Source organism: Aythya marila (genome assembly GCF_965140915.1).
Source record: "Aythya marila genome assembly, chromosome: 14".
NCBI lineage: Eukaryota > Metazoa > Chordata > Aves > Anseriformes > Anatidae > Aythya > Aythya marila.
This window is the reverse complement of record NC_139055.1, coordinates 19,359,935-19,383,098: the sequence shown is the minus strand read 5'-3', so window position 1 is coordinate 19,383,098 and position 23,164 is coordinate 19,359,935. Positions and strand designations below refer to the sequence as shown.

General features: G+C 48.3%; 1 protein-coding gene across 2 annotated transcripts; it reads left to right on the top strand.

Annotated features, from left to right (window-relative positions):
* The first annotated feature begins 425 nt into the window (after positions 1 to 425).
* Positions 426 to 19,007, top strand: PRELID2 (PRELI domain containing 2). Of its 2 annotated transcripts, XM_082771622.1 has the most exons (7): positions 605 to 758; positions 5,537 to 5,594; positions 7,567 to 7,640; positions 8,721 to 8,881; positions 11,258 to 11,363; positions 16,732 to 16,797; positions 17,253 to 19,006. In XM_082771622.1, the coding sequence occupies exons 1-6, from the start codon at positions 684 to 686 to the stop codon at positions 16,774 to 16,776; spliced, it is 519 nt and encodes a 172-aa protein (XP_082627748.1). In that variant the 5' UTR covers positions 605 to 683; the 3' UTR covers positions 16,777 to 16,797; positions 17,253 to 19,006. The 2 variants fall into 2 exon arrangements, with proteins under 2 accessions (XP_082627747.1, XP_082627748.1); XM_082771621.1 differs by lacking the exon at positions 16,732 to 16,797 and having other exon boundaries at positions 426 to 758; positions 17,253 to 19,007.
* Positions 19,008 to 23,164: the final 4,157 nt, after the last annotated feature.

Below are 23,164 nucleotides of genomic sequence, written 5' to 3'. Positions count from 1 at the left end.
GCAGCCTTCACTTGCATATTACCGCTGAGACTGAGGAGTTAAGAGGCTGCTCGCGCGTTCTCGGTGCTGAGGCTGCACGCCTTGGCAGGGCGGTTTACGGCCAAGTTTCTCCTTCTCTGTGGGAGACTATAAAACTTCTCCCCAGTACTGAAATCACTAGAAATAACGCCCTTTTAGCTCTTAGACTTCCATGTGTCTCCTACTGAAATTTTTCAGTGGGTACCAAGGGTTTAATTACAAATAAACACAAATGTAGCCGATACTGGATTCGCTTCATTTCTCTGCCAGGCTGTGTGTGCACCCAGCCAGCAGCTCCCCCCCGGCGGGCCCGTTTGGTCGCTGCCGCTGTCGTTTAGAAGTTCGCCAGCCTCAGATAAGAAGGAGGCGATCAGGCAGTGCTGCTGCCCGATATTTGCACGTTTACAGTAAAACCAGGCGCACACACGCGTTTAGGCAGCGTGTTCATTGTCCTCCAGCCACCCCCGTCGGGGCAGCGCCTTCCCGGCCGCAGGGGGGCCCGGGGCAGGTGCCGGCGCCTCCAACGAGCGCTGCGGTTCCTCACGGGCCGCTCCGTCCCTCCCGGGGCTGCCCCGGGGCCGGCCCCGCAAGATGGTGGCGGTGCGGGGCGGGCCCGCGGGCGGGGCAGGAAGGGGCGGCCGGGCCGTGCCGGGCCGGGCCCCGCCATGGGGGTGACGGTGGAGGTGCACCGCGTGTACCGCTACCCCTTCGAGCAGGTGGTGGCCAGCTACCTCCGCAAGGTAACCGCGGCCGCCGCGGGGCTGCAGCGCCTCGCAGCGGGCAGTGCCCGGCCCCATCGCGGCTCGGGGCTCGGGTGGGCGTGCGGGGAGCGCTATATGGGGCAGGGGGCGGCGGGGCAGGGGGCAGCGGGCAGGGGGCAGCGCTCCGTGCGGGGCTGCTCCGTGCGGGGCTGCCCCCTGCAGCTCCCCCTGCACGCTGCCTGTGCACGCTGCTCTCAGACCCGGCCCCCGAGCTGTGCATCAGGGCTGCCCTTCCTGCTGGTGCTTTCCTTGAACAGTAGCACAGAAGTAGGGGTGAGGTGGAATCCTCATGAAAAACTGGTGCTGGGCGTTTGCCCTCCTGCTGCAACCAGCTCTTGGGAACACCGAAGTGGAAAACAGGAGTGGGCCCCATGACGGTTGGTCTGGCCACAGGTGTTTAAACATTAACCACAGAAGTGAATGGGACTGTGGGGATAGCGCGGGGTGTTTCCTTGGCACAGAGCCCCGGGGGTTTGTGACTGTTCTCATCAGGACAAGAAGTCTGCACAAATGCTGACTTTGGGCTGAATTCGCCCTTGTTGTAGCCAGCGTGCAGGCGAGGAAGGCTGTGTCCGTGTCCATGCCCATGCCCCTGCCATGGGGAGGTGCCGGCTCCCAGGTGCCCGCTAGCAGTGGTCAGGCTGTGGCAGAGCCGATGCCAAGGGGAGCCGGGAGCGCGTCCACCCCCGGCAGAGCAGAGCCCGAGCCCCGGGGGAGCAGCCCCGGCCCAGCAGCGCTGGGTGACGGCCGGCAGCGAGCTCCTCACGGCCTGCCTGCCGCGGGCACAGCCGCCTCCTGGCAAGGAGCTCTGCGCTGAAGCTGTCAGGCCATTAACAATGGGATCGGTTTTATGGCTCGTGGTAGGAGCACAAGGCTTTTCATCCAAGAAATAACAAGCTTTTATTGCTGAAAGCTTTTGAAGACTGTGTTGAAACTTGCTGAGGTCACCAGGCTTTTGCCGGTGGTCTCAGTGGGGTCAGCTTCCTGCCTGCGTTGTCAGTTTCGCGGGATAATGACTGACCAGGTACACACAGCTCTAAAAGATGTGGCGTGGTTTTTTTTAATTGACTGCCTCGTTTTTTCTGGTGTTCGGCTCATTATAAAGGGGAACCGAATCCCTGTGGTGGTGCCTTGGCCTGTAATGAGGACCAAATATGTGTTGTGTGGAACTCAAGGAAAAAAATTTTGCCTAAAAATGCTTTGTCTGGAATCTTTCTATTTCTCTTCTGTTTCTCTTAATCATCTACAGATGTTCTTTTCTTGTCCTAGCACAGGACTTTAGAAAGATGCATTTAAGGTTTCCTTTAAAAACAGAAAAAAAGAAATGGCAAAAGAAAATCTTTTTTGTCCTGCTGCAGAAAGCCTGAGCTGTATAGTTGGCAAGCTTGGGTAGTCAAATTTACTCACCATGTAGTTTAGACTGCCACACTATGGCTGACTAATGGATGTGCTTTGAAATATTAATTTGAAAGCTTTGAATGAACTTGGAGAAGAAAAGGCAGGAGGCATCTTTTGCTGGTTTTTGTGAGTGTTTGGGAGCTAGCCATCAGAAGAGAAGCAGGGTTAGTGCTTTTCATTGTGAAAGATACGAACCAGAGTAGAAATACGCATAGAAATTGTATTCTGTAGTATACTTCTGTGTGACTTAAGAAGGGCAGTTGGAGGTGAACAGTGAGGCTGATTATGACAGCCAGAGGCACAGAGCAGGGAGGTTAAAATAATCCTTGTTTGTATGTGCCAGCAAAGCGCATCACTTGCTTTTAACCAGGAATTCAGTATGATTGAAGGATTGGCTTAGTTACTCATAAATCCCATAGTTAAAGTTGATTTTCAGTGCTCCCGATCCTGTTCCTTCTGTCAGGGTCCTGCGAGTTGAACCACTGAGTGCTGTTATATTGCGGTAGTGTGGGAGGGTGCAACGGGGCTTGCTCTCAGAGAAGGCCACAGTCAGGGTTCCTCAAGGGCATGTTTGTGTCAAGTCATCTCCTGGCTCGCAGAAGTCCCACATATTGCCTGTACTGGGGCATTTTCTGTATTGACTGCATCTTACGACCTCTCTCGATTGATCACAGAAGTCAAGAGGATCACTCTGACTCTGGAAGGCATTGGTGTGTTTTGTTCCTCACCCCCTGCAATCCTCGTCCCCCTTACACACCTCTCAGGTTCAGTTTAAAGCACTGCTGCCCTCCGCAGCAAAGTTTTCACCCAGCCTCTCTAAAAATGTGCCCTGACCGCGGAATGCTTCCTCCACTTTGATAAATCAGTGGTCATCAGACAGACAGCCTTCTACCTCAGATACTGAGGTATATACTTGTACGTCAGTTCACAAATACCCTGGAAAACCTTTTGCCTGTGTCATGCATTTCTCGAGACACAGGATCCAAGTCCTGCAGCGCATGGCAGGACCAGCTCCATCCTTCCTCAGGGACGTGCTGAGTGAGGTGGACACGTGGTGGCTGAGGTGACACCTCAGGCTGAGCCCACGAGCAGTAACTCAGGCTCAGTTCAAGTGTGACAGATTGATTTGTATTTGAAATAAATGTATCCGGATGTGAGAGGCCTATGCATGTATTGATTTTCATTGCAGTAAGTAATCTACGCAGTGGGTTTGCTAGAATTTTTTTTTAATTCACGTTTATTCACAACCACCACCTTTCCGACCCAGTAATAAAGTGAAGGAATGTGGAAAGGTTTAGCTGATTTCGCAGTGTCACCACTTCATTTCCTTGCTGTTGGAAAAGAAAGAATCAGAATATATATGAATTTAAATATTATTATTTTTTGCAAGTCTTTGAAGCTGTCATTTTGATTTATGTGGGCTCCATTTGATCTTGCATGTAAAACCAGCCCTTCATTGCTTTGAAATACTTCATTTTTGTACAAATCATTATGTGTAACTGCAGTGATTTCTCTCTGCTGCTAAACACAGTGCTGCTTTTAAAGGTCTGCTATTTCCCTCAAATAACTTCTAAGAAACACCACTGTGGTTAGAAACTGCTGCTTTTGATAAATGATCTGATGCATTCCAGTTAGGAAGGATATGTAGGGTCTTAATTCCCTGGATTCAGAGTAATGACTGATGGAATCAATTCGGTGTTGGTACTTGTAGAAAACAATCAATACATTTGCAGGAAGACCGAGTAGGGGCACAGGAATTACTCCCTTTTTAATTGTCACATTTTTGCAAATAGGGAATGGAAAGCTTCAATTTCAGTAAGCAGCGAAATGTGGCAATAAGTGTGGTGACTGCTCAGACACTCCCCGTGCTGGAAATGCAGAGGGATTTTCTGGCTGTGGGACTCAGCTTCGGAAATGCTGTTTGCGGGTGCCACGTTTGTGCACTAAGTCTCTAAAACGGACTCAGCATCTTTGGGAAACACACGACTGGCAGTCACAAAAAAAAAAAAGAAAAAAAAGAAAAAAAAAGAGTATTTTAAGGACAGTCAGCTTCACAGCTTCTGCTGTTGATGATTTGTTTGGGGTCTTTTTAGAGCGATGGAGGGACAGACGTCTCTAAAGTGAGCACATTGGGAGTCTCCCTCCTCCTTGGAGGTGTTCGGGACCTGTCTGGATGTGGTCCTGGGTGGCCCTGCCTGAGACACCCTGGGGTCCCTGCCAACCTCGACCCTCAAGGCACTGGGGAAGCACGGGAAGGCAATTTACTGAGGGAACTTGTTGGAACTGCATGAATGACCGCCGTGGATGAGCAGCGGGGGAACCAAAGCCCTCAGTGGCGCTGGGCATGGTGCCCGGGGTGTGGGGGCAGCCCTGTGAGGAGCGGGTACGGCAGGGCTGGGGCTCGCTGTGCCCTGCCCGCAGCTTTAGGGAGTGGGGCCGCGCAGGGAGGCTGCGGCTGGCAGGGCTGCTCCTGAGCCTGGCAGGCTCTCCAAGCCGCTACATCTGCTTGTGGGCCTCTCGTGTTATTTCTTTTTCTGAGCCGTGTAGGAGATTGAGTCTATGTCTGTTTAAGTACTTGGGTAATAGAGCCTGCTATTTAGTGAAAGATTTATGGAAATGGCTCTGTGTTTCACACGGTTGGGCCTAACAGCGTGAGTTACGTTGATAATGCAATTACGCCAGTACTGCCACTTCACAGCAGCGTGTTGTGGGGAAGGCTCCAGCTCCTGTGCAGAACAGGACTTGAAAACCTTGTGCTTTTAGAGTTGACTTTTGTTCTGCAGCGAGAAGCAGGAGAGCTGGGTTGTAGAGCAGCCTGCTCTGAGTTGTCGACCTTTTTGGCCCAGAACCGAAGATCTCGTCAGGATTTTGGAGCACCCATGGTTACACATCGTAATTGCATTACCCAAATTGATTTGGTCTTAAAATGCAATTTCTCCACCTTTTCTGAAGCTCCCTATTATGTTCAATGCTGATTTTAATTTGGTGTTCAGCATTTCTCCAATCTGGCATTTTTATTACCATGGATGTTACGGTAACTTTTCAGTATTATTTGAGTTCAATAAATTTTCTTGTGCTTTACATTTTAGATTTTGTTATTGACCTAAGTGTTGATCGCTTTGTGCAGTGGAAGTAAGGTCCTTGTAGCCCTGTCTCTCTCATTTCTCTTCTAATCTTACTAAGCTGGTCTTACCAAATTCTTCCTGATCCGAATGGAGTCTGCAGGCTGTTGATGCAAAGCAGCCTGTGCCTGTTGAGAGAAGCGATGCGACTGCGTTCGGCTCTCCGCGTGGCAGGCAGCCCTGTGCTGTTACCCACGTGGCGAGCAGTAATGTTTACTCTGTGCATTTTTGTCCCAGTACCCCAGTCCCATGGACAAACACGTCATGGCTGTAGAAACAGTGGAAGAGAAAACAGGTAAGCTGCCTGACTTTTCTTAAAAAGCTAACTAACGCTTCTCATAACCTTCAGTGTTAACTATTGAACAGCTTTATTTCAGCAGCAGCTGGGCACTGCACACATCCAGCATGCAGGACTCCTAGGCATAAGTGAGACTGAGAAAATATTTAACCTGCCCTTACAAGCATGTGTTTTAGCTGGATTAAGCATTTGGATTTTCAGCGTAATCTGAGGCTGTCAGAGATGGCTTGCCTACTTTTCCTGCAGCACGTTCTGCTGCTGTGCTGTTCCCTGCCACTTCTGTGACAATTTCCAGCCGTAGTGCTCTGCAGACCAGGGGTAAGGCAGCTGGAATTGAGCACGGTGAGCGCTGGGGTCAGGCCTCAGGCGCTCCGCAGGTATTTCCCTGCCTCGCTGTGCAGGTCCATGCCCGGGGGACGTGTTGTTGTCCCACCACACAGCGAGGTGGTTCCAGGGCCCAGCCACCTGCACGGTGGCCCTGTAGGGTGCAGGCAGTCAGCCGGTGAACCCGGACCCTCAGCCTGCCCCTTATCAGGGTTCCTGGAATACCAAGAGTTAGACGTTACCACTTCCCAGTCATAGTGACGGGCAAATAAATGTGCTCAGGTCAGAGCATGGTTAGCAGATGAGGTCTGGTGGTCCTGCACGGGCTGTTTCCCATTGCTGAGGTTGCAAGATGTGTTTGCACTCAGGCACTTCAAGTAACGTGCCTGTGAGGTATTAAACTGTTGTGTCACCACGTGGGAATCAAATACCGTAGGACTTTGCACAGTAATTATTCCCTTCTTCTAAATACTGGATTAGTGATCGAATTCTCATTTGGAAAGAAGTAAGAACCTGTTGACTCTTAAATCTTAGTCCCAAGTGCTTGTGGCTGCTCTTTGTTGTACTTTTGGAGATGTCTTCTGCCTTGTAGCTCAGGGTTAGCGGTGGCCCTCAGTGAGGTTGTTCTGAGATTAAAGCAAACAGAACATTAGTGCTGCCCTGGCATTTTTATCGAAGGGAGTAAACCACTCGTCTTGGAGATGCTTTTCTGCTCTCCGTTGCATGGAGATGCTTCGTATTATTTATGTGATGTGTTTGTTCCAGTCCTGAAAACCAAACCCCATGAAGTTTTCATTTCACGGACCCAACCAAATGCTGTTTGAGAACACACTCTTCTATCTCTGACAAGTCTTTAACCTGGGCTGCCTGCCAGTTGGGTTCTCGTGTGGTACTATCCCGAGGTTTCTGTTCTTGATCTGGGTCATTAAATATTAAAAGGCAAAGTGGTTCTAAAAGCCAGCCATTTTCTGAGATGGTAAATAACTGTAATTTGTTTCCTAATAGATAGTTTTGTCCTTGTCGCTGCTCCAATTCAATGCAAAAATAAATGCGTAAGGAGACACGGCGGCTCTGCAAATCATGTGTGCAGTACGTCTGCCCGGAGAACGAGCTCGAGAATATAAATCGGGGTGAGGGTAGAAATAAAGGGAAGCTTCAGGCTGCTTGTTGGCCCGGCAGCTCAGGGGCCTGAGCACTTCCCTCGCCCCAGCCAGCGGCGTGCTGCGGGACAGGGCAGGACCAGGATGGGCTCTGAAGGCTGCCACCGGCACCAGGACCGGCCTGGCACTGCCTGCTGCGGGGCTTGGCCGCCCGGGATCACCGGGGCGGGCACAGGGAGGTGTTTGTGCCACGCTCTGTGAGGGTGCCTGGGTGCAGTGCTGGGTGCTGATCCCTCCTGAGGCAGTGCCCGTAGCAGCCTTGCTTACAGCCCTGTCTGGCAAGCAGCAGGCGTATTCTGTTATACTTAGGAAAAAAAAAAAAAAAAAGTAAATAAATAAAAACCCTACTGCATTGCTAATTTGCCAACATTTCTGCTTGCACATTTGCTGTCTGTGAAGTCTTGCAACTACTTTTTTCTTTTTTTTTGAAAAATGGTAATATCTGCTGCCGTAACTCTTCCCTTCTGCTTGGCTTTTACCAACAGATTTGTCTACAGGGATTGTTTACCGGAGGAGAATTGCAACGTGCAAGAATGTAATTCCTGAGATCCTGAGGAAGGTAACTGCTTGAGCTCCTGTCGGATGTCTGATCCCTGACTTGGACCACGCTGGGCCGTTGTCTCTAACAAAAAGCCACTCTGAAAGGAAACTCAGAGGGAATTAAAATAATGCTCAGTGTGCCTCTGGCATGTTACAAGTTAAACATGGCATCGCTGAGTCCCTGTAAGGAGGATAAGGTGCGAGTCCTTAAAGGCTGTAGGAAATGCAAGGACCCGGGGTGTGCAGTCCCGTGGTGTTTCAGTCCCGTGCCTGGTGAGAGCAGTCCTTTCCTCACAGTTTGTGGGAGAGGACTAACCTCGATTTATTATTTGTTTGTTGCAGAGTATCTGGCAGCATACAGCCTGTATACAGAAAAGTATGTTTATGTTCGTGCATGGGTAAATAGCTGTTTTTCAAGGCCTGCATGCTTCAAAGTATACATAGCTCTTTTTCCTGGTACTCTGAAGTCTCTGTGTGTTTTTGCCTCTAAACATGTGTTTGTCTCTTCCAAGCCTCATCCGCCAAGGAGAACATATCATTGCCCTATACATGCAGAATGTAAAATAAGCCGATGGTGAGATTTCCATCCCTTCCGCAGCCCACGTTGCCAGATAAAAGCCTCGCAGGTTGAGTGGGCTCTAGAGGAGGCGGCTGGGGCAGGGCTGCCAGGGGCGTGCAGGGGGGCAGTGCCCGTGGCCCCCCCGTCCCCGTGGCCCTGGGGGGCGGCTCGCAGGTAACCCCGTGGGAGTGGGCTCTGTCCCCCCGGCTGTGAGGGAGCCGTCGGCAGCAGGGCAGGGGACACGAAGGGTCAGGTAACTTGGTGCCGAGCAGTCCTGCGAGTCCGGCTGGGGGCTGAGCAATCCCCAGGAATTTTGGAGCTTTTGCATGGCCTCCAGTGCGTGCTGAGGAGGTTGGCTCTGCTCGTCAGCGTGAGCCAGAGCTGATGTCCCCTCCTCAGTGGTCCTCAGTCTTACCCCCTGAGGCTACAAGTGTATGCCAGGTACTGAGAAGTGCTTCTACCCTCTCAAAATGCTTTTTTTTCTTTTTCTTTTTTTTTTTTTTTTCTTTTTTCAAAGCTCTCCAATTCTTTTACTTGCAGGTCAGTGCCTTAAAAGTGCCTGACATCTACCTGGAAGAGGAATCATGGCTCAATATGCAGAAAAGAAATATGTCTATGAAAACTCACTGTCTCACATGGACACAGTATGCGTCCCTGAGCGAGGAGTCTGTCTTCAGGGAGAGCTTGGAAAACCCAAACTGGTGAGTGCCTGGGTGCCTGCTCCAGGCTGCTGTGGTCCCCTGGCCCAAAAAGTGTTTTCTGTTGCCTTTTGAATGCTTGGAAGGGTCTGAATAACAATTCTTTGCTGAGTCTTGACTGCGTTTAAAGCAGCTACTATAAATGTTCTGTGGCTTTCCGCTGGCTCCTTCAGACGCTGGGCTAGGTTCTCTGGCCAGAGCACAAATAATTGTTGGAAATTAATTTTCCATGTGCTCCTCTGCAGTCATAGAAGGCTGCCCCGCTGTTTCTGCACAGCAGGCACAGCCAGAGCATTCACTTTGCTCTCATGTCTACCAGCAGATGCTTGGCTAGCAGTTTAAAAATTATCAGCTGCCTCCTGCTTGCCAGTCGTTGGCACGGAGCGCTCTTGCTCCCAAACAATTTTCTTTCTCTGGTGTTTGGCCCACCATGACCCAAAGGTGTAAGCTGGCATGGGACTTTGCCTGTGAGAAAGATAGACTTGTGTTTGTGCTGAGTGGAGCACAAAAATGTCTTAATGCATGTTTATGACGGGGTAGGAGTGGAATTTCTAATTCCTGCAGCAGTGAAACGAGCAGCTATGTAATACATGCAACCGTCTTTAAAAATAGATCTGTTTCTAGCTGATGTCAACCCCATTAGTTTTTACTATGCTCTGGTGTCCGCTGCAATTAGTCTTTACTTTTGCCGTGTGATGTTCCCTGGGAAGTGTGGCAGGGCTGTCCAGCAAGGTCTGCCTGGCTTCTGAGAGCTCTCAGGATGCTAAAGAAAAAAACCTACAACTTCAGACAAAATTCAGTTTTGGGGGTTCAAGCAGTTTTGAAAGCCTAGTGCTGGGACTTTGCTGTTTAAGGATATGTTCCTCTTGGTTTTTAAGTCACGGTGTTTCAGAAGTTTGCTGAGCCCCCCTGTCCTTGCAGAGGGATGGAGCCTGTCCCACGGCTCCCTCCGGGGAGGACGCACCTTCCCCTGCACCAGCACGGCCTTGCAGCTGTAGGTGTTGGTGCTGCTGGTGCAGACACTCGGGCTGCCTCAGCTGGTCAGAGCCCCCCGCCCTGTTTTCAGGCCTGCTCCAGGTGAGGAAAGATGCTGTCCTCGGCGTGTTTCTGCCTCCCCACGCAGGAGAGCTGCCCGCGGAGGCAGGCACTGCTGCTTGCTCTGACCCTGAGGCAGACTGGCACTCCGGAAAGCAGAGAACTCCAAACCCGGCTGTGTAGCTGGGCTGCCAGCAGCACGGGGCAGCCTCAGCAGTGACACAGCCCCTGGAGCAGGCTGTGCGCTGCTGCAGGGCCCCCCGTGCCTCTCGGGCATCAGATGCAGTGAGCACTGCTGGCGAAACAGGCGCTCTGCCGTGGGAGGGCAGTGAGGGTTACCTGGCGTGCGATGTGTGCACGGTGCCCTGCACCACAGAGCGGGGTTAAGGATCTCCCACACAAAAGCTGCCCCTCGTGAAGGGCCAGGCGCCGGATGTTTTGAAAGCCTTGCAGGCTTTGGGGACCCTCCCTGACACCACCTGAACAATATCGCTAAAGACGCTTTAATTAAACTCCCATCACGAAAACAATTAGAGCAAATTTGTCGTACTTAACTAGTCAATAATTTAGTAGTTGGGTCTCATTAATAGACTTCACCCTGTGACTGTGCTGTAACGAAGCAGCATTGCCAGCTGTGTGCTACAGAAATCAATCTCAGATCGATATTTTCCTTGAGCTGCCCTTTTTGGTCTCCAAGAATGGTGAAACAGCAAAATTAATGGATCAGTCCCAGCCAGCACAGCCAGGTCCAGGGGTGCCCAGCATTCACTGCTGACGTCCGTCCTGTGCCGGGGGGAGGCTCCTCATCTGCACCAGCTCCTTCACTTGAGCTCCGTGTGTTTTTCTTCCTGATGGCTTGCATGTATAAAAAGTGGCTGTGGCCCGCTGGGGGCATCGGTGGTGCTGGGCTCAGGCGAGTGCTGCTGTGGTGGGAGTGGGAAGGTGTCCACGTCGGACCTCTTCCCCCCGCTGTCACTGCCTCTGTCTAGCTCGATGTCCCGAAGACCTGCAGAATCACACAAGCTTTGTTTGCTGTTTCTGTGGTAGGCTCCCATGACTTAGAAGCCTCGGTCTGTTGCCCGTAGGGTACAGCACCTCGCTGGCCCAGTCCTGGCTGGCGCTGCTGCTCCCGGCACCTGCAGCAGCTCCCGTCTGAGCTGGTCCGAGAGCCGTGACTGGCACGTGCCTTGTGCTGCTCCGTGCCTGCGCCTCCCAGAGCCTGTACACAGCGTGGGGGGACGGCGTGATGCCTTGCTTGGGAGTCAAGACAAAAACGTTATAAGATTTATGTTTGATTACTAAGTAGGCGGAGAAACAAGTTGGTGTTGTGTTCCTGTTCCGTAGGACAGACTTCACCCAGAAAGGCAGAATATCGGTTACGGGGGCCGGTTTGCTCAACCGTGTGTTGGAAGCTTTCGCTCAGTCATTCTTAAAGCAAGGCGTGAAGAAGGTAGGTTTATTTACTGCCTGAGCTTCTTCCTGGAGTTATATTCAAAATGTTTCCAAATCACCGCATTGTCTGGGATTAAAGCTAAGTTGGTGTTTTAAGCCTGGATTCCTAACATCTTGTAATTGTTGAAAAAATATTTGACCTTTTCTTTTGCCTACAGAGAACAAGCAGAACAGAAATGGATTTAGTTTTATTATGGTAATAGTTTTATTTCAAATACATTTTAAAGCATGGTATATGTGTCTGTATCAATTTCTGTAATTCATTCTTATTCCTGGTTTCCCTGAGGCATTGAAACAGTTTTTCTTCCTAATGTCTTATTGTACCAGCTAATACTGTAATAATAATTTTAGGTTCTATAGCACCTTCACACTGAAATAGTCAAAAATAGCCAACATGAATTTATATCATGTCACACATTTTTCTCCAGTAACATTAGATTTTTTTTTGGCAGCTTGATGTATTTACAATAGCCACAGTCAATCTCCCTGTAGCAGTTCTGTATACTTCAATAGTTCTGTCTTTCAGCAAGAATTATGAAAGAGGATAAAAGCTATCCAGTAGTGCATCCCAGAGGAATTAGCGTTCAAAGGCCTCAGTTTCTGGGAGCCGTGTCATATTGATAAACTGGTTTTAACGGCAGTGTCTCCTGTAGCGCTCGCTGGGAAATGCAGTTACACGGCAATCCTGGTTTGGGATATTTGTGACTTGGATAGATTTGGGGGTTCAGGCTGTGATAAATAAAATGTTTAAAATTTGTACCTGCTGAAAAAGGAGCAAGAGGAGTAGCTGAAAGGAGTATTTAGTTAAACCCTTTTGATGTAAATGAGATATTTTTTGCCTCCCACACAGTTTGTATATTGTTTCAGATGAGTGAAAGCATATGTTCGAGCCTGAAAACATGGCAGTTTCACAGCTGGGCTTATGAATCTCATGTGTGCGAGACTATAATGAACCTACACTTACCATTATCCCATTATTTTTATTATTTTTAAGTTATCTATTGGAGAAATTTGTTGTTCAGGTGTACTTAGAAGTCCAATGCCAGATCATGCCTTATGCCATTCTTTAATTTTTCATGCGGACCAAGCAGTTAGTAGTGTTAAATAAATTTTTAAAATAGAACTTTTATTTTTATTTTTTATTTTACTGTGTCCGTACCAGTGTCCCGTGCTTCCTCCCTTTGCTTCAGCAGGTGTGTGAGCACACAGTGTCGCAGCAGCCTCAGCCCTTCCCCGAGCAGCGCTGGGGGAGTCCCCGCGGGCAGTGCGGGGGGCTGGCAGCTCAGCCTCTCCCTCCTGATGTTGGAGTCTGTGCCCCAGGAGCCGTGGATGGAAATGTAGTTCAAACCACAGCATGACCATTTATTCCTTTGCTTATTCTTGATAACTGTAAGATCTTTGTTGCTTTTTAAAGTGGAGAAAAAAAAAAAAGGAAAAGCAGACAACTGTGCTGGTGGAAGCAATGGAGCGATGGCTGGGTAATGAAACCCGTCCTGCAAGCTTAGGCCAGTGCAGAGCTTGCAGATGAGACAAATGAGCTCACAGCATATCTCAGTGCTGCATTAGAAACCCTTTAACAATTTTGGCTATGTCTGCAGAGCTCTGAAAAACACAAACGGGTGTCTGGTACACATCTACAGACTTGCCTGGTATTTTTTTTTTCCTCTACAACGTCAGTCTCCCTGTGGCAACAGCTGCGTGTATGCATTTCATTTCTTCTGAGCTGTTAGGTAGGATTTCTTTTGTGGCTTGGCTAGAGAGTAATTTTGAGACACATTTTACCCAAATGTAATAAACAGCAATGCAAAGGTATTATATCAAGGTATAAAAGAAATGTCGCGTGAGTGACACTGCCTGATAAGCATTCTCCGGGCTCCCATTGTGGCTGGTTTACTTCTTATCTTTGGAGCCTGATTTACATCATTCCTAACGGTCTGATCAAACAGGTGCTTTTCTTGCCCCTGGTACACCTGGTTGGGAAAAGTAAGGATGTTGCTGCCAAAGCCAAAGCGTTATTCCTGCTTTATCTCCTCCATCCTGACAGCAGTGCGCTTCTCCATCCCTGTGGTGGAGCAAGGGGGTAAGAAAGCAGTGGGAGGCAGCAACCCGTGTGGGGCAGAGGAAAGGGAGAAGAGTGAGCTACCTGGAGAGCAGGAGAAAATGCTGTAATGTTAAAATCTTAAACTTTGTGAATGAATACCAGAAAACTCATATATTCACACAATCAATGTTAAATATCTCTGTGTTACAGAGTGAGAGGGCAAAGTTGTGATTAATAGAGCTATCCTTCGATGCGAAAGGCAGATCTTTTTAACCGTTGTTTGTTATTGACATGAGCCTATTCTGTAGTGTTTTTTTTTAATGCATGACAGAACAACCGTGATGTTTTTATATTTCTCTTACTTTATTCCAACCATGAACAAAACAAAAAAGATAAAATTCCCCTTCCCTGCTCTTGATTGTAGAAGTCATGGTGTGTTTTGGTGGAAATTGCAGCATTTATGCTTTTTTTTATTTTCTTGCCTGTTCAGAAAGGCTATTAATGAACGATACGCACCCAGATAATGGCCAATAAAACTTTCCTCCTGAACAATTTAAAAGTCTGAGCAGATACGCCAGTAAACCCCAGCTGCCAGGACAGCCTGCTCTGGGCCTGCTGGCGTGGGCTCTGGCTCCCTTTGGAAGGGGAATCGCTCTGCAGCAGGTGAGTAAAGGCTGCAGGAAGCCTCCTGCCGGGGGGTGCTGGAGGCCAGCAGTCAGCTGGTGTGTGTGTGGTGTTCAGAGCTTGAAACACGACCCGATCGTCCCATCTTTCTCCAAGTTACGATGATCCCTGCTAGTGTTAAGCAGTACAAACAGCAACGTTAGGAGCGATTTTAAGGCTGCATAATGAAGGAGCATGTCTAGCAATACATTTTTGTTGTATTGATATGTTTTATCCATTGGCTCTTAAACGTTGCAACTTTTCTGTCATTTTCACTTCCTGATTTCTTTTTTAGATTCCTTTTCCATTACTTGAATATGTAAGGGGTGGAAAGGAACGAAAGGCTGTAACGTAGTCTGGTAAATGGAGCTGAGCTCAAATAACAATATTTAACTGAAACATTTTGTCATGGTTACAGCAAGAATGCAAGGTATTAGGTGCTCTTTTCAGAGGCAGCAGAACATTTTCTGTTAGTCCATTAAAACGTTCCCTGCTTTTGTGCTGGGAATGGAAATGGGCCGTGCGCTGCAATGTGCATTGCCTTCAGATTAAAACAAGCCACTTACACCTTCCTGCGTATCACTTAACCTCTTGCTTAGACCTGAGTGTTCGTGGAGGTGTGGAGCACATTGCAGACGTAACGCCTGCTCTCTGTCCCACCCAGCTGCAGTTCCAGTTTGGCTCGTGGCATATATCTGGATACAAACATCGGCTCTTCAACAGGTCCATGGTGTGGGAAGCTCCTCAGACTGCCGTTCCACGTTTCCCTAGCTATGCTGTCGCCCAGCTGCTGTGTCCTGTGCCCTGTTTGCTGTGCTGCGTGCTGTCAGCAGCATCAAACTGGCCCCACTGGAGCAGTCACCTGGAGGCCGCAGCGCTCCGGCGGTGTGGGTGCTTCGGGCTGCTGCAGGGATCCCGGTAAAAGCACGGAGATGCTTGCAGCACGTTGGCTCCTCACAGCAGAGGAGTTCCTCCACCTTTGAAAAGTGGAACTACTCTGTGGCTTGTCAATCAGAGAAGCTTTTAAGCTGTAGCTGTGGAGGTGCAGAGTTTAATGGGTAGGCAATGTTTGCTCTGCATTTCGAGTGCATCATTGCACTCTAAGTAGTGTAAATTTAGCTCCTTTAAGCCTGATCTCCTGGGGCTGAGATTTAAGTGTTTGAACTTCAGTTGAAAGGAATATATTGATTAGGCTTTGATTTAGTCATTCCTTGCTGAAAAGATACTGGGTAATGAGTTGTACCTGCCCTTTCGTATTTTTATTCATTTAATGGATTCCCCTCTCATTCCCCTTTTCTTCCTCAACACTTTTCTGCCTAAAAGTCTGCAGTGCTACGAGGAGAAATAAAAGAAAAAGCAGTTGTCACGCTGTGAACATAATTGATTCAATAAATAACATTTTTAAATTCCCTAGGCAAACCTCAGTCCTCACTTATGTCAATTAGTGCTTTATTCTGCAAACAGTGGCATGTCTGGTTTAGACTGATAGACTGAGGTAGTCAGCTCATGGCCTTCTGTGAAGGGTAGCCATGGAAGAGGAGCTGCTTTTTGTAGACAGATCTTGTCCATCTGTCATGGAGATGTGGAAAGAAGTTCTCCTGACCTATTTGTTAAAGTTGTCTTTCTTTTGTTGTTTTCTGTCATGATGGCTCCAACTGAGAACCCTCTTTTTCATTTATCTTGGTAAACAAAGAACATCCTAGGGTAAGCCTCAGTCCCACTGAGGTTATAAGTAAGCTCCAGGCTTGCTTGCTGCGTCTGCAAGATCTGACCAAACATTAGAAGCAGGGCTGGCAAATGGTTGTAACTGTCCTACAAGGCATTTGGGAGGAAGGGATGTTCTGGATTTTCTTCACTACAGTGACTGGTTTTGCTTTTCCACCAGATGCGAAGCTGCTTCTTTCTCACTTTGTACTGAAGAGCTCATTTCAAAATAGGGAAGAACTTTGCTGTGGAGCAGTTTTTAGCCCTGATATGGGAAGAGCACTTGGTACCATCAAAGCCTCCCCCAGATTTTTTGATGGCTGCTCTGTTGCCAGCAGTGCAGTGTGCCCGAACAGTTGTTGCTGGTTGGTAAGCACCTCGGGCTGACCTGCATTGCACCCCACACTCCTACAAACAAACAAACAAAAATCCTAGAATCAACCTAAATTTTGCTTTAATAACAGCTTAATGCTTGACAGTTCCTCTTCTCTTCACAAATCAGTCCTTTAGAAGAAAGATTCACTCTTGTGGTCCTCTGATGGTATTTTTGACTGTGTTCAGTATTTCTTTCCTGCATTAGTAGAAATATTCATATGTAGAGCTTTGATTTGCACAGACCCAATCGCCTGTGAAGAATACAAGTGACAGTATTTCCATTTTAGAGGAATTTCTCATTCCCATTCCTAACTGAGTGCCCTGGCTTCATGCTGCCTTGCCTTGCAAAAATGTGGAAGCTGCAAAGAGTCTTTTGTCTTCTCCAGGTTCCTGTCAGAGAAGTCAGCGTTGTAAGTGCTGTTTGTGCCATCCAGGCAGCAGAGAGAACTACACTGAGCTAGTACAGGATCATAAAACACAGTTCTTTTTAGGGTTTTACTGGTATATCGTGGGGCTGTTCTTTTGAATGTGTGAAATAGTTATACCGTGTGTAAAGTTGGCATGTATTTGTGCTTTTTTTCAGGGTATTAAAATAATGGAGACTCTTCTTCAGGAGCAGTGTGGTTGATTGCACTCTTTATGAGCTATTGTAAGTGCAGCATCCGTCTACAGATGAGGAAAATTGTTCAAAGCTTGTGATAGCTATTGCACATTGTGGTCTTTGTAATTCCACAAATAAACTTTTTTTTTTTTTTTTTGTTCCATTATAAATAGCAGGCAATTTTTATAGACTTTTCAAGAAAAATAGTGATCTACTATTGCATTAGGCTTAACATAATTCAGAAAGTTTAAAACAGTATTCAGTAAGACAACTCTTGTGTCCGGTCTTTTGTCCTCTCCTCTCCGTGAATATATGAGTGTGGAAGTCTTGGTAAAATAAGATGTTGTTTCTTTCTAAAGATTTCCTCCTGAAGAGTAGTATCTTCAAGGTTTATCCGTGGCGGGAATGTTTGGTCAACTCTTTAAGTAGCTTCAGGACAAGAGCAAATGACTATTGATTACCTCCTAATAAATGTTCTAAAACCTATTTCTCTGCTTTTGCAGGAGAAAATGCATCTGTGTAGTTTCCTTGGAGCAGCCTATCTTCATTGCCGTCGGAATTCTGTGGCTGTTACCTGAACTTCGCTGGTGCCGTTTTATCGAGGAAAGAGAATTTAATGTGCATAGGAGAAATGGACTGTAGACTGCAAACCTTTTACAGAAGACTAAGGAATCATGCTATGTAAGGGAATGTTGATCTTGAAAATCACGGAGAAACAAATGCAAGCTTGGAAGCAGAAGCATCTTGTGAATTTGTTCTACAATCTCTAGAGATTAAGCCTTCGATAAGGGAAGGCAGAACAACAAAATAGCCCTCGTTGCTATGAAGAGACCCTTGTCTCGTTAACCAGTTGCTTTGCATCTTATCAAGGGAGGTGCAAGCACGCCCCGTGTGCTGTTTATTTCACAGCTTAATTCTGTGGGATAGAGGCTTCATTGTACAAAAATGAAGCTCAGCTTCAACAGCGGAGTAGGGTTACTATTCCCTGCTTGAATCAACATTGCTCATTATTTCAGCCCTGATTGCTGTGTTGGAAATGTTTGGTTGTTATGCTCCTGCCAGTGTGATTATTTTCAGTTGTAAGACCTGCCTCAATACAAGTTTTAAATTACATACGTCTGAATTCTTTCAGCAAGTATTTTTCTCCTGTTGCGCCTGAACAGGGGAAGAAAGCCGCAGGAAAACTGGTGAAGTGCAAGCAAAGTTCCCAACCGTGTCTCATTTGCTTTTCTTTCTTTTGTTATGTGCACTGCAACAGGATAGTTTTATTTCTAAACTTCCATTGAAAATTCAGGTGAGCACAGACCAGCTTCGATACCTTTACTGAAGTTGGTTGACACCACACTTGAATTCGGATGCCTTGAATCCAGCATCTGTGGAAATTTGAGCCCATTAGCTGACTGCCATAAAGCAGAAGGGCCAGCTGCCGTTCTTGGGGGCAGGTTGGGTGTTTTCCCAGATGCGATGTGAACCCTGGGTGGGCTCTTCCCTTTGCTGCGCCCAGGTGCGGTGCTGCCAGGCGTGGTGTCACTCGGCCCAGGGGGCTGCGGCTGCAGGGCGAGCTCTGGCCCCTGCCTTGGGATGAACGAGACGAGACCTGGGCCTCTGTGCTGGATGGATTTTGTACTGGCACAGCAGAACAAGATACTTCCCTTCTTCCTTCTTACTTTCGTTGGTAACTGGCTCTTGTGAGTTTAGACTCTGGATGCCAAAAGGTACATATTTATGAAACACGAAGGCCAAGACTAAATGCATTCATTAATGTATTTCTTCTTCTTGAGTTACTGCTTTGTGTGCCTGAGGAAACTATCAAATTACTTCCTTTTTAGTTACAAAGTACAGTTTTAGGAGTAACATTTTTATTCTTGTAGTGCTCTGGATTTTGGGATTAGAATAGTAAGCATAGGCATTCTCCCTCCACCCTGAAAGTAGTAGTATGTGAATAGTAAAACCCCAGTGAAATCCAGTCCCTTCTTCAAAGACTGCAGTCATGATTGCTTAAATAGTGCTGTGAGTTATTCCTGGGGCCCAGATGGTGCCGGGGCCTTGAGCAGCTCTGGCCCTCCAAAATCAGTCCCAGCACTTCTACAGACCTCCTTTTCTAAATAACAGGATGGCAGCAGGAAAAGAAATATTTTTTTTTTTCAGATTGTTTTATCAGAGTAGTTAATACACACTTGCTTAATTCTAGGAATTTAATTAATTCTTGCTTAATGCATGGACTAAAAACACACACAGGTAACTTTGGTCAAAGCCTTGAAGTAACAAATTTAAAAATTGAGAAAATTAGTATTTTATTCTCTTAATTATTGTACTAAAGCGACTCTGTGAACATTTCCATTAAAAAGCCATCTTCTTTGATCACCAGCTCTTGTCTCTGGCGGATGATGCCGGGTGTCAGCTGGAGTTCATCTCTCGGTTTGTGGTGTGTTTGTGAAGCCAGCTCCCGCGGCTGCCCCGCGTCTCGCTCGGGATGTTTGCCGTCTTGCTGGGTTTCATTTCACCTCAGTGCCTGAACCCCACGTGGCGCTCTTAGGAAAACCTTAGGGTGCTTTAACTTCACGGATGTAGCAGAGCATTTTCATAATGTGCTGCATTTATGAACAATTTCCTCTTCAGACATCTCCTGCTGTGCTCAGCCTCTTGGGTGAAATCTCCAAAGCCCCCGACCCTCGCTGCGTCAGGCTGGGCTGGGTGGGGATGTGGTGGGGATGTGTGAGCCCAGCGGGGACACGGGAACCTGCAGCTGGCTTTGGAAGGCAGCAGGATGGTTAAGGATGTAAAAGAAGTGCTCACGCTGCTGGCACGACACCACCCCTGCAGTCACCTAAAAGCCCCTCGGCTCCAGGTGCTGGATGAGCTCTTGGGGCTCGGCTTCACACGGCCGAAGCTGCCCCTGCGTCACTCCTTCCCTTCTCTCTCAGCTGCCTGCTTTCCCCCTCCAGTGGGCCAGATGATTCGTATTTTCTAGTCTATTTACTGTAAATGTGTGCAGGTGCCTTAAATATCACACCCCGGCTGCTGGCTGAGGTTTGGGAGAATCACCATAAATGCTGCAAAAAAGCCTGCAAGTTTTCAAACCCTTCCTTGCTGTGACATATGCACAGCTCTGTGTATCCAGAAAGATGACACATTTTATTACACGAGGAAATCGAACAGTTGGCGGAGGAAAATAATTTCACTAGGAACAGGTTTCTGCTCCAGACATTTAATTGCAACAGCAACAGTGTCAGGATCCGATGGGCTGCTCTGGTTTGGGTTAAAAACAAACCCTTTGTGTGTTCAGGTGGGAGCTCCAGCGAGCCCCGCGTGGCGCTGAGGGGGCGCCCACAGAAGGTGCAAGAGGGAAACGTGGCGTGAGGGGAGCGCGAGGGAGGAGGCTGGGCCGGGAGGTGCAGGGCAGAGGCAGCGCTGGGGCCTGGAGGGCTGTGGTGGTGGCCAAGAGGTGGCCCAGCGGTGGCCCAGTGGTGGCCCAGCAGTGGCCCAGCGGTGGCCCAGCAGTGGCCGGGTGCTGCAGCTGCTGCTCCTGGTGGGCACCTGCGAGGCCGGAGGGCAGCAGCCGAGGTTTGTCCTCCCCGAAGCAGCCGCTCTCCTCGTGCTGGGGAGCTGGCGGCTCTGAGGGATGCAGATTGATCAGCCCCCGTGCTTTGAAAGGGCTCGTTCCCAGTTTCCAGGTATGTTTTTTTTTTTTTTATTTTTATTTTTTCCTGTTTGTTTCTTGTTTTGTGAATTCTGTTTCATGTTTGTCTGCCTAATGATACAAACACTTCTGTAGGAGTGGCAAGATTTAGAGCACTTATCTATTTTAATATTAATTAGTTGCCTTACTGGGAGCACTAACGGGGCCCTGGGGAAAGCCAAGCTTGTAGCTCCCTTTGCTGTGGGAAGAGCTTTGCCCTCCAGGAAGGAGCTGAGCAGAAAACCTTCCCTCAGCAAGCCACCGTGTGTGTCTGTCGCCAAGTGAAGGACGTCGGGTGCTGGTCCCCCAGGGCGCAGAGGGAGCAAGCAGAGCCCAGGCCTGCAGTTTGCATTTATTTCCCCTTTATTGTACCTTTATTTCCCCTTTATTTTATATTATTAAAAGTCCCTACTGTTAAGGACAGGAGAGCCCCTGATGCAGTGAGCCTGGTAAATGCTTGCTGTGCCGGCGATGGAGCCTGCCTGCCCCTGGGGACGTTCCAAGGCAAAGTGGGAGCCACGATCCTGCACTGCTCCCATGCAGCCAGGCAGCGCCTGAAGCCATGGGAACATTTAGGACACGTCCAGCAATTAAAGCTGCTTTAGGGGAGCCTGCTTAGGAGAGGAAAAGTGGGCAAGGAGCTGGAGTGGATCTGGGGAAGGGATGCGGGGGGGTTCATGGTGGAAGGGGCAGGGATGGGGACAAGACCCCATCCAGCGGGGTTCCTAGGACTGCTTGGGCATCTTCCTCCCCGGTGCCGTGGTCGATGCCCTGTGCAGAGCACAATCGCGGCAGGGCGTGGGGCTCCCGGTGCTGCAGCGAGGAGCCTTCGGTGCCCGCTGCCCCATGCCTGTGCCAACGTCCTGTTTCCCACTGGTTTGATTCTTAAAACTTTTATGTCCATTGGAAATTTCGCAGTATCTTGCTTCATGGTTATCTATGCAGATAAATCTTTTTGTTGAATTTGACTGGAACTTTTTTTTTTTTTTTAATTTAATTTTTATTTTTTTTCTTCCAGCCAATAAACTGCTCTCCTTCACTGCAGACCAGAAAACCTGGTTTGGCTGGGAGCCTAAAACAGCAGACATGGGCAAGCAACGAGCAGACAAGAGACCAATTAAACGCAGAACACTCTAAATCCATCTAATGCCATTATGCTTTGTTTTGCATTAGCTGAAGAAACAAAGTGCCCAGATAAAAATGGACTCTGCAGACTGGCACTGATCTTTTGTGCTCCTTAGAAATCAAGTTTTTAAAGCGCTGAATGTGTGGTGAACAGTATTTTCCTTAAAAAAAAATCAACAAAAGTTCCATTATACTTTAGAAGGAAATAAAGAACATGCATGATTCAGTCCTTTCAAAGGGAAAATAATTTCATTTGCTCCCACAATCAATTAGGAACGCCTTGTGAAAAGGGACATTGCTATTGAGAGGCAGGATGTGTTTCAGAGCATGGCATTGAAAAAACTGTCACATTTGCTGCTGCCTTGTAAACAGAAAGTGTTTTAAATGTTTCTGACATTTGGAGGGACATCACTGTAATCTTAGGTCACTAACACTGTCTTTGTGGGGAAGAGACAGTAAATTTCCACTGATTTTTTTTTTTAACTGCCAGACGCCGGGCGCATGAGATATAAATTGTTCCAAATGTCAAGAATGGCTCTGCTTTGTGCAGAAATTGAATGATTTGGCCTTTAAAAGCACAGTTCACTCTCCCATGCACGTGGAGGGTCTACCGCCCACCCGGGCTCTGCAGAGCCGGGACCTTTCTCGGTGCCCGAGCTGCGCACAGGGTGGCCGGCACGGAAACCTGGGAATTGCCGTGTGCCTTTGGTGTCGCTGGGGCTAACCACCAGCGGTCTTGAGAAAGTGTTTGTGTGCCTAAAGGCTGTGGAGGGGTTCCCAGGACCTTGGCTGGGGTCCTGCCACGGGGGTCCTGCTCTGGGGATGCGAGGTGGCTGCAGCACATTGCTGCCTCCTCCTCCTCCTCCTCTTCCTCCTAATCCTCCTCCCTGGCAGTTGCTGGGAGCAGTGGGGGCTCCCCGGAGCTGTGCTGGGGGCATTGAAGGGCCTGGGCCACCTCCACTTCAGGCTCCCGTCCTGGCAGGCACTTTTCAGCTTCTGTGTTGGCCCTTCCCTACTGCTTCTGTCCCATTCTCCCTCACAGATTTCTGGTTTAGTAACAGACAGCTGGGGATGTCCGACCCAGGCGCCGAGCACAAACTTTCAATTTCAGAGGCATGTTCTCACATTTCTCTGTAGAGCTCCTTCAAACCCATTTTTCACTTCCTTTTGCTTTGATTCTCATTTGTTTTAAACACCGGAGAGTCTTCAGCCAGAGAAGCAGACTGGACTCTCTTTGGCAATCCTGGTCTCTTGCAAAGCGATGTGGAGAAGCTGTTTAAGTGCCAGGATTTTATATGCTTTTTCCATTCACACCGCTCAGAAAGACCTTGCAATGCGATTGCCCTGCCTTGATTGATTCATTCTTATTATCAGCCCTGAATTATTTGCAGAGGTAAATGACAAGTCTTTATTTTCTCATAGTGCTTTATCTTTTTACAAAATGCATCCAACAAAGTTGCTAATGGAAAAGCTTTTAACCTTCCGCGGCAGCGGGTGATCTTTGCCCATTTGTGTTAGCGTGTGACACGTGGAGCTGACTAAAGCTACGTGCTGCAGAAAAACGCTGCTACCCTTTCTGCAACCATCCCTGAGGTTATTGGCAAATTTAAT